At 35.7% G+C, this 11437-nt stretch overlaps 1 protein-coding gene across 1 annotated transcript; it reads right to left on the reverse strand.

The window, feature by feature from the left end:
• Positions 1–10225: 10225 nt before the first annotated feature.
• On the reverse strand, positions 10226–10531 carry LOC131830174 (large ribosomal subunit protein eL37-like). The gene has a single exon (XM_059172531.1). The coding sequence runs from the start codon at positions 10529–10531 to the stop codon at positions 10226–10228; it is 306 nt and encodes a 101-aa protein (XP_059028514.1).
• Positions 10532–11437: the final 906 nt, after the last annotated feature.

The raw sequence follows: 11437 nt of genomic DNA on the forward strand, positions 1-11437 counted from the left end.
AAGACAATAAATCATAATGAAATAACTAGTTAGTTATTCCTTAGCTGTGGTATGTTCTTAAAATGGCAGGGAGGATTTGGGATAAAATCAGATAGCATGGAGAAAATGAATATATGATGGCTTTCAGATAAAGGGGAAATGGTTGAAATATGACCAATTATTCTTTATTCCTACTGAGAACAGGACTAGAAAGGATGTTATGTTCTAGCAGAGGGGGGCTATAATTAAAATCAAACAGGAAGAATATGGGACAACTAAGTCTGACTCTTTACTCTGCTGGGACATGTTGACATGAGTGGAAAGTTGAACTGGCTAGGCACCTGGACTGAGAGGACAGTAGAGATATGTAGCCCAGAGTTCCTGTCAGCGCGGAATAGATGTGACATGAAGCTCATCCTGAACCACGAACAGGGCTTAATAAAATGGAGAACAGCTGACAATGAGGATGGGGGCTCACTTGTTTGGAATATTATTTAAATACATTCCTTCTGGAATTTTATACCTTTGCATACAAGTCTTTTTGTGAGGCTTATCATGAGGTGACCGTTGTGGAGCCCAGGAAACAGAAACAAGGTGAAACCAGGCAAAGCAAAAAATAATCATGAGCGTGCCAGGTGTAAGAGCAATGAAGTTGCTAAAAATCTTAGCAAATATCCTTGAGAGGAAAGCGAAGTCATATAAGGAAATGTATAATGTGGGTTTCAGTAAAAGCCTGAATTGCAAAAAAAGTTAGTGCCATATGATCTGAAATAAGGCAATTATATAATATATATACATTATATATATTTGTGTGTACATACATTTGTGGATCCCCACTGCTAAGCACTATGCACATAGGTTAGAGGCAACAAATACACTGTCACAGACCTATATATTATATGCAGCAGGAAGAACTGAGACTCTCCCTCACACCCCAACATATGCACACTCCTCCAAGAGCCTAATTAAAGGAGAAACACTGTCTTAGCAGTGCTCATGGCTGAGCCACTTTTTGCTTGGTAGGATAGGAAAGCAGAAGGAGAAACTGGGGAAGGGAAAAACGTGGAGCTAGGCAGGGTTTGTGAAGAAAGAAGTTGGGGGGCAAGGGGAGAACGAGATAGAAATCATTTGCTTTTGGGAATAAAACTTGAATATCAAGCAAGACATGCTCCAGGAGAGTTTTAAGGAAGCTCTGGCTATCATATGTGAAGATAACTTCCCCCCTCATATGCCCAGGAATCATTCAGAGAAATCTAAAATTATTCTTTAATGCTCGTGGTGTTGAACCTGTGATTTTTTTCCTCAGATATAACCATGACTTGTTGAAGAGATCACAGGCTGCTCTCACTCTGTCCTTTTCCCTGACAGAAACTCTCACCTTCTGGTACCTTCCCAAGACAATGCACAATTTCAGTGTCCTTACAGCAAATTTGCTACACATATATACTTCCATTTCTCCTGAAGACATAATATGGATTCTGCACTAATTAATGTATCTTCTCCCTTATACTTTGATATCATTTATCATTATAAACAGCAGAGTAAAATATTTTATAGGCCCCACAGAGAATTTAATGTTTAATAAAGAATTCACTTGTTCGATTAAATATTTCATGTTAACTCTGAAAATGATGCCCTAAATATTTATAAAGTTTCATAATCTCTTAGATGCCATGTCTATGCCAATGCAAAGAAGTTGGTTCCAATTTTAGATTTTACAAGATTTTTAAAAAATTATCCCAAACTCCAAAAAATAGTAAGCATGACAGTAACTATATTTAAGAAGTATGATTCAGCCATAGATGTATTTGCAAAATAAAGAAGTCAACAGTCCTTAATGCTCAAAAATTTTAAAAATCACATATTTTGGGATACTGGTTTACATAGAATTTTCCACTTTCAGGATCGTACTACTGATTTCATTGAAAATGTTAATAGTGCAGAAAAGTTGAGATAGAAAAGTGATTCACAGTTTGGTAAATTAATCATTTTAACCAGTAATTTTTTTTTTAAGATTGATTTATTTATTTGAAAGAGAAGAAGCAGGGGCAGAGGAAGAGGGAAAGAGACAATCTCAAGCAAACTCCCTACTGAGCATGGAGACTGATGTGGGGATCAATCTCAGGACCCCAAGATCATGACTTGAGCCAAAATCAAGAATCAAAAATAACTGACTGAGACACGCAGGTGTCCCTTATTTTAACTAGCTTTCTGATTTGATTAGAACTGTCTCGTCATTGCTAACAGAGATCTTTACTTATCTCCCTCTTTGTATATTCTACAACTAATTTATCTGTTATATCCAAATACCTTAACAATTTATCAGTTGGTAATTATCACCTAATTGAGAGAAAAATTAAATTGTTTGGATTACGTCAGACTACAGAATTTGAAGTCCAAAAATGAATGGATTTTGCTTGGAAGGTAAACATACTGAGTTTAAAAAGCATTATGATTTCTACAGGGGTTTCACAGAATGAGAGATGAATAGGACTTTCATAAGTCAAGCACTGGTTACTGGATAGCTTAGGAGAGACAAGTACTGTGAGTCTGTTCTGAATGAATGCTATTTTTAGGGCTCCAGATGACAAAGAGGTCTTGACATCTGAAATAGATAAAATCAACAAAGATACAAAAGACACTAAAACTCAGTGTTATCATTGTTCATTGAGAAGCTATTTTCTTGAATTCCACATTCATTCAGTAAATTATATTAGCATTTGTTATGCACAGAGATTATACTTGATGGTATGATTAAAGCCATATATTCTTTTTTAATTTTTATTTATTTTTTTGACAGACAGAGATCATAAGTAGGCAGAGAGGCAGGCAGAGAGAGAGAAGAGAAAGCAGGCTTCCTGCTGAGCAGAGAGCCCGATACAGGGCTCAATCCCAGGACCCTGCTATCACGACCCGAGCCGAAGGCAGAGGCTTAACCCACTGAGCCACCCACGCGCCCCTAAAGCCCATATATTCTTAAACCACACAAGGAAGGAATGTTGTTGCTCAAGCAAAGCAATGCACACCTATAGAAAATGGCAATGTTTCCTTCCTTCTGCCCTCTGTCACCTTCATGCTCCTCCACGTTTCTGTAACAAGCAGTTACCAACAAAACTGGAAGTTGTTTTGTTTCTAACATTTGATCCATGTTCTGATAAACTTTATGAATCAGACTGCTTACAGCTGCAAATAAGACAACCCAACTAAAAGTCGTTGAAAAGACAGACATATTCTTTTCATAGAACACAAAATCTGAATGCAAGTCACTTTCAGCTTGTCCTCTATGCTCTATGGTCCAAGATGGTGCCACAGTCAAAAACATCATATGCAAATGAAGAACATTCTCCCTCCATGAGTTTTTTCTGACTAGAAAGGAAAAAAACAAATCCCAGGCATCCTCTCAGGTTCCATTGGTCTGGACTAGTTTGTATGCCCATTTGTCCTCACTACAAGTTGCTAAAAAAAATGAACAAGCAGCTGATATTTTCAGCTATCAGAGGAGAAGACAAACTCTGCTAGGAAAAAAAAAAGAAATAGGTGGGGACAATGTTGTAGATTTAGCAGACAATTCATACTTCCACCTTATCCCAGAGGCAGTGTATGTAGGTTAAAAGACATACATACAATCAACGGATACATACAATCAATGGATTTCTCTATGTAAAATGTTTTTTTCTCTTTTACTTACCAAATGTTGGGGAACCTGGATGACTCAGTGGGTTAAAGCCTCTGCCTTCGGCTCAGGTCATGATCCCAGGGTTCTGGGATGGAGCCCCACATCGGGGTCTCTGCTCAGCGGGGAGACTGCTTCCTCCTCCTCTCTCTCTCTCTCTCTCTGCCTGCTTCTCTGCCTACTTGTGATCTCTGTCTGTCAAATAAATAAATAAATAAATAATCTTTACTTACCAAGTGTTATTATTGCACATACAGTTTTTCCTTTGCTATAACCATTTTTATACTTTCAAAAACGACAAAGAACATCTTGGTGAGTTGTAGTTGATACATACTAAAGTCATAGAAGCACAGACTTCATGGAGAATTTTTGTGCAATATAAGAAAAACCACCAATATAAATGGGTTTGATATTAAGCAAGTTTTATGTTCAACATAGGGCTTGAACTCATTACCCTGAGATCAAGGGTTACATTCTTCATCATGTGAACCAGACAGGGTCCCCCAATGGTTTGATATTATATGAATGTTATTTCATGGATATTTTGTATCATTGAGCTATCTTGTTTGATGTTACTCTAATGATTTATATAACTGCTCCCCCTTTGGATTTTAACTGAGTCAATTTGTTATTATTTTATGTAAAGAAGTAGCTTTCTCTAAAGACAAGTATTGAAGAAATAATTGCCTACAGGTAATATTAATGTCACATTATCAATAAATAGATTCTCAGTGTGGTTAACTTTTAGTGAATGTATTTTTATGTGCCAGGTACTATAATGCTTTGTATTTTTTAGCTCTTAAAATAACCCTCTGTAACAAGAAATATTATCATCCCTATTTTATAGGTGAAGAAATAAGAGAAAGAGAGAAATGATATATGTCAAAAGCACACTGCAAACAAATGGAAGAATTCAGATTTGAACTCCAGCAGTCTGGTTCTGGATTCCAAGCTTTTAACTACAAAATCTTATACCAAGAGTAATTTCCTTCATTCCTGATAACTTTCCAGCAGGCATTTCTTATCCTAGGACAGCCCAGCATGCTTTTTTTCCATTGGCTTTCAAGAGATATCCCTGTGACCTTACAGGAAATAGTTACATGCTATCAAAAATGCTCTGATGAGGATGACAAGAAATATTGTACCAAAGTCCGCTTATCTATTTGTCATGCCTCTTTAAACCTTGGTGCAATAAAAAGGTATTCATACTGAGTTGAGGGTTTCCCCTGGGAAGAAAATATTTAACTCAGAACTAGAAGTAATAACTTCCATTTCCACAAGCCAGCATTGAGTTGATCAAGAGTGATGTCTTCTGGGAAACAATATAAATAAACAGATTTCTCTTTACAGAACTTCATGTTGTTTAGTTGCTGAGAACTGTGAAAGACCTGTAAGGTCTTTGACAACAAAACACTGCCACTGCTGTTTAAAATAGAGTCTTTGTATGTGTGTCTAAATTGGGTATGTCAGTTCTTCTCAATGAGAGATCAGAATCTGGGTAAAGTTTCAAACATTAGAGATCAGTTTTTGGTCCTGGCAACAAGTTTGTTTGATGTGCTTGAAAAAAAGAACTATAATTGTTTGCCTGTGCTTTTCTGGGGAGGAAAAAAAAGAACAAAGTTGATGGATGCCAGTTAACTCTGGGCTCCTAAAAAGCAGACCTAGGGAACATAATACATTCAAGATTGTGACTATGGATTCACTGTATTTAGAATACTAGTCCTGGGCATAGTATCCCGTTTAGATAAATGATACAGGAGAAATAGAAACATGGTTGTATTGAGATTGACAATATAAAAATCAAATATGATTTCTCAATTTAATTGATAAGGTATTGCACATATAGCTATAGTAAAAAATTCCATCTGATCCCTACAAAAACTGAGAAGCTGAATTTTGAATAAGGCATTATATTCTAAGCAGAGAAGGTCTAAAGAATTAATATAGTAGCTATAATAAAATGCCTCCCACAGAAGGCACTCTGGCATCACAATTTAGAATACATTTGTGAATATGATTCCTAATGAGAGAGAAAGCAGAGTCAACAAGAACAATCCTAGAAACCTGTATCATCATCCAGAAGAAAACACTGACTGGGAAGTATGACCAAACATAAACATAATAGATGTAGCTGGCCACATTTATATTTGAGCCTCATTTCACTGGGCTTGCTGGAACATGGTTCCTGCCATTTTAGAAAGTTCTTCATATTTTCTGTCTTCCCTCTCAATTTGGAGATCCTAAAATGACTTGAGCCAAAAAAAAAAAAAAAAAAAGAATAAAAAACTTGATTGTTCATTTCTTTCCAAGATTCCATGCTCCATTAGAATACCTCTTGAAAACAGAGTTCCCAACCATTATCATCATTGGGAATGTTTGGTAGTAGCATAATGCAACAGCCAGGACTCAATAAATGTGTCCTCGGTTGGTTTGATTACACCAGCACCAGATAGAATGTCCTTGCAAACTGTAGCTTGACAAGCTACTATCTTGTCATCATTGAAAAATAAATTTCATATAAGATTTCATTTCTTTTCCAGATGTAACACAAAAGAGCTCTCAATTCCTCCATCCATATCCCCCCTCTCTCTCAGATTCTGACTTGGCATGTCTATAGTCATTCTTCAGCAACATATGCTGTCTTGAAAAGCACAATGCACTTTGTAAATTATGCTGTATATATTTTATTATGTATTAGTTTTCTTTTTTAGGTTGAATAAATGAACTCATCTCACAGTGTGAATTACTGTAAAATCCCAGAAAGCAGAGATTGGATCTAATTTAGTAGCATTTTATAGTACATTGTCATGTACAGTGAGAAAATTGCTAAGCTAATTTTTGGTGACATTGAGAATTTGTATCATGGTAAGGTTTTTTTTTTTTCATTCTAATTTACTGATAAAGCATTTTTCTGCTTCAGATATACTTAATTTTTAAACTCATTACAGACAAAGTTATGGCATTATTGACCACTCAATGTAGAGTCTAATGAAAACTGAGAATTTATTTTGTGTGTATCTTTCCTTAATTTCTAAATGCATGTAAAATTTAAAGGAAATGTAACCCACATGGTTTTGTTCATTCGTATTTAACTCATGAAATGTTCGCTTTAAGGGCTCTTTGAAGTTCAAGGAGATTTTTAATAGCCCATTTAAACCTTTTTATCTCTGAAATAGAACTGCATTTTGCCAAGAATAAACAAAGACAAACACCTAAAGGTTAGGGTTCAGCTAGAAATTTCAAACCCTCTTATTGTCCTCCACACATTCTAAACTTAAAAATTCAAAGCAAAACTTCTCTTTAGTACCAACTGGACAATGAGCATTTGGCGCATCCTCTTTTCTCACATCTACACATGTGACTTTTTTAATCTATCAACAGTATTACATAGGCAATGTTGCTTCACAATATACTACTGGAAAACTAAGATATTTTGTTTTGGATACTGACTTAACTGAAGAGAATATACAATTTTTTTAGTACATAATTTAAAACTACTATATTTATATTAGATTATTATAATATAATATAATGTTACATATTATATTTATTATATTATATTATATTATATTATAACTACTATATTTATACTGTAAATGTTTTCTTTTCACGGGACTAGGTACCAAGCATAAAGAGAAAAATCAATCCACTTTAGCAGGAAAGATAGTCAATAAACAGAAAACAGTAAAGATTAAATAGCGGTAAAGCACCTTGTGTAAGACATGTTAAGTTCAAATATCCTTGACTAATTAACTACAAATATTAATCAAGATGTATTGTGACTATCCACTCAACTTTCCTTTGTTCTTCTTTAATCTAGAACTTGTATTTCCATCCCTATACCTCACCAAGTTATTTATCATTTTTCTCTTTAAATTCATCCAGAAAAGATTAATGGCAGCATCAGAACTTGCATGAGTGTGGCTGTTCATTAGTAGAAATATACCATATGGTTAGATGCATTGGTGGATAGCTGTTATGTCCTAGGCATGTCAAAATGTCAGTGGTATGAATTGCTTCTTCAGCTATATATGTATGAAGTCTCTATAGAAATAAAATGATCTATTTAAGTTGTGTAGTCTTATTGATGTCCATGGTCATCACAGGTAATTAAATTATAACAGTATACTCAAAGTAAGTGCATCTGATACAAAAATGAAATGAGATGTGAAATGACAAAATGGTTACTTTGTAAGTAAGTGCAGGTTCCAACATTACATAATCACACAATTACGTAATGGATGGAGATTATCAATCAAATCTCTGTATATATATCAAAAGCTTAACAATAAATTTTTATCCTTATCAATACAGTATCTCTGAGGCTGACAATGAAATTTAACAACATTAAACTATGAATGTTTTTGAGAGATTTAAGTAGATAAGGCAGAACTCTTATGTGATTTTTATAATCCATATTTTTGTTTAATGATTTTGAGAGTCCATTTTACAAGCTACACAAACACTGAAATTCTGTAACTATTTAGAATGATACTAAAACAGAAATGTTTCTAGTTTTTCTCCTTTATAAGAATGCCAAAAATATGTGATTTTAAAAATAAGACTTATTTTCTAACATGTAAAATAATTACACTTTTATATATTAAATACGTTACTATATAATTCCATATATATGTTTGTTTCTATTATCGGATAAAAGGTGAATTACACTGCAAGGTACACTGGGCTCTGCGATTAAGAAAAAAAATACAGCTGAAAATCATTAAGCTCACAAGCCATCTCTCTTCCTTTTCCTGATTGTAAAATATAACATCTATATTTTTATTTATAATTTTCCTCTTTATTTTCCTCTCCAATATGTTCAGACTTTTATACTTTACTTTGCAAGATGTCTTCTTTCCTAGGATAATATATCAGGGTCTGGCTCTCCCAGAGAAAGAGGTTTTACAAACTTTAAGAAGTTCAGTCCATTATGGGCTTACCCATGTGACTAAAGTGGCTCCACCATGCACTTAGCAGAGCAGCCTTTTTTTTTTTCCTTATTTTCTCATCCATATGGTTTACTCTACTTGGGTGGAAAGATTTAGAGTAAAGAAAGCATGTTGTTCCCTGGGGACCTATATTTGGAGCTCTTCTGTCAAGAAAAGGAAAAAAGTGGCCTTACCGTCTCAACTACCAGCTACCTAGCAACTTCATGACACAGAAGAAATTTTGACCTCAGAGTCCCAAAGTAGACTGATTCTCTGTTCTAAATGAAGAATTGTGATTCATCTCAAGATACATGGGTATAAAAAAATGAATTTTTTCTCATCTCAGTTTATATGAGCCATTAACATCAGAGATTGTACATTCCAAAGTGAGACAACTACGTAGAAATGTCAAATGTGGGTAGCTGAAAACCTGCTAGACTACTCTGAGACCTTTATTTATCTCTAGAGTATCAAAGCTTCAGGAGTTGAGGAGTAAAAAAGGAGTATTAAAAAGGATTAAAGGGGCGCCTGGGTGGCTCAGTGGGTTAAAGCCTCTGCCTTCAGCTCAGGTCATGATCCCAGGGTCCTGGGATGGAGCCCCACATCGGGCTCTCTGCTCAGCAGGGAGCCTGCTTCCTCCTCTCTCTCTGCCTGCCTCTCTGCCTACTTGTGATCTCTCTCTGTCAAATAAATAAATAAAATCTTAAAAAAAAAAAAAAGAAAGGATTAAAGAAAACTGTTGGTAAGCTATGAGCACCAACACTCTCTTGAACTCACTAAAAGACTAGTGACAATGGCTTTAGTGAAACAACTCAGACAATGTGATATGTATTCAAACAAAGTTAGTTACACTGGTGGACTTAGGTCTGAGATCTGAATGAGAAATTTTAAGAGTGAGGTGCAGGCCTGTTAAATGCTATTGGATCAGCTGAGGCATGCATAATGAAGGTCACAGATTACTTCGCTAAAGTAGGTTTAGTGTAGCACAGGGACAAAATCCAGACAGAATTATGTTACGATGGACTGATAAGAAAGTGTAGACAGTTAAGTACAGATAAATTTGGGGATGAGATATTCTACACGGGGTGCAGAAAAATGGAGCAGGAAGATGGACTGGTGATAAATGGCTTCTTATTTTGTAAAATGTGGACTTATAGTTTTATAGGTATGATCCAGTATGAAAAAAATTATTCAGGACAGAGAGCACATATGCGATTGCAGCAACAAAGTCTTCAGTAGGCTAAGTGAGACGGGGTACAGTGCACAAGAAGAGTGAACAGCTTTTGATAACTTCAAGGAAAATCCATTCTTTGTAAGAGGAAGGAAAGAACTCAAGGATCAAGTACAAATTGCTGAAGTCAACTAGAAGACTTCAAATCATTTTGCCTTCATCTCTAGCCTTATGTATTCAATTCTTTGTATTCGCCGCAAAAAAAAAATGCTGACTTCCTCCAGTTGCCTCTACAGTTCCTCATCATTTTTCATCCCAAAGTCTGTACACACACTATTCCCACTACCCGGACCTGTGAGCTCTATGTGGATAATGATTATGTCTGCCTGTCTGTCTGCCTTCCCTCTTTCCCTCTCTCCCTTCCTTCTCGCCCTCTCTTTTTTTTAACCGGAACATTTATTCTGTGGCTAATCACTGAAATCGTAAGGATGAACTGGATGCTGTACCAGTGGCCCTCCTGGGGCTCGGTGTTGTTACGTCACAGAATCCATGCTGGAATCTGCAGTACACTATTTGTAGATGATTCATTTGGATGTTCCCAGTGGTATATCCTCTTGTAGTCTTGGCACTCCAGTGATACGTTCTCTTCCACTTGGACTGATAGCCACATTTGCCACCAGCTGGATTCTGAAGGCGGCAGGCCTTACAGCCACAGCAGTGGCACAACGTGTGCAACATATTGTGACACTTTCCAAATGATGACATCCCCTTCATCATCTGGTTTCTGTGGCCACAACCAAATGATCCCCTTCTTTTGACAATACTGCAGCGCACAATGGTTGACATAATTAGATACTTAATGAATTTGCTGACTGACCAACTATATTGCATGGCCAATCTAAGAGAAATTCAACGCTTAGGTGATCTTTAATCAGGTCTCTAAATCCATAAAGCTATACGAAATACCCATTTAATATAAGGGAAGCTATCACACTGATGTTCATTAACACAAAATTAAAGGTGAGGGAGTAACCAGTTAGGGAGCAGAGAAAGGGAGGCACAAAATGGGATAAACAGGCTCAGTGGGAAAGAGGTATTAATAAAGATCTGAAGCACTGGCTAAGGTTTGGCACAAAATTGGCTTAATGGAAGGAATAAAGTCACCCTGCTCTCTGAGGGAAAAATACAAATTTCCCCACACTCTGTTTCCAACTGAGGCAAAATAACACTGGTCTTTTCTTTTTTGTTAACCTGATCATGCTTCAGACTTATGCTCAATTTAGAGAACTTGATTACTCTTAAATATGGTTTGGCAATAGCATTTTCCATCTTGCTCCCATTAACTGAGTATCTGCTTTATATTATTTTCCAAATTTGTTTTTAGAAGTTGAATGCAAACCAATTTCCAATGTAAATATTAAGTTTTTATTTTCCTTCTGTATTTCTGACAAGCTACCTTTTCCAAATTATTCTTGAGGAACCGTTAAGTATTTGATCTATATTTTGTGCATATGACAAATATTTTTGAGAACTTATAAAAATAACAGGCTTTTTTTTTTCCTGTAGAGAAGAATACAGGGCATTTTCTTCCTGCATGGTGACACAACAGGTAGGTATACAACTAATTATTTTAAAATACTATGGAGGGTGATTAGAACTATAGGAAGATTACAAGTAGTCTAC

This window comes from Mustela lutreola, chromosome 4, assembly GCF_030435805.1.
Source record: "Mustela lutreola isolate mMusLut2 chromosome 4, mMusLut2.pri, whole genome shotgun sequence".
In the NCBI taxonomy this organism is placed as follows: Eukaryota; Metazoa; Chordata; class Mammalia; order Carnivora; family Mustelidae; genus Mustela; species Mustela lutreola.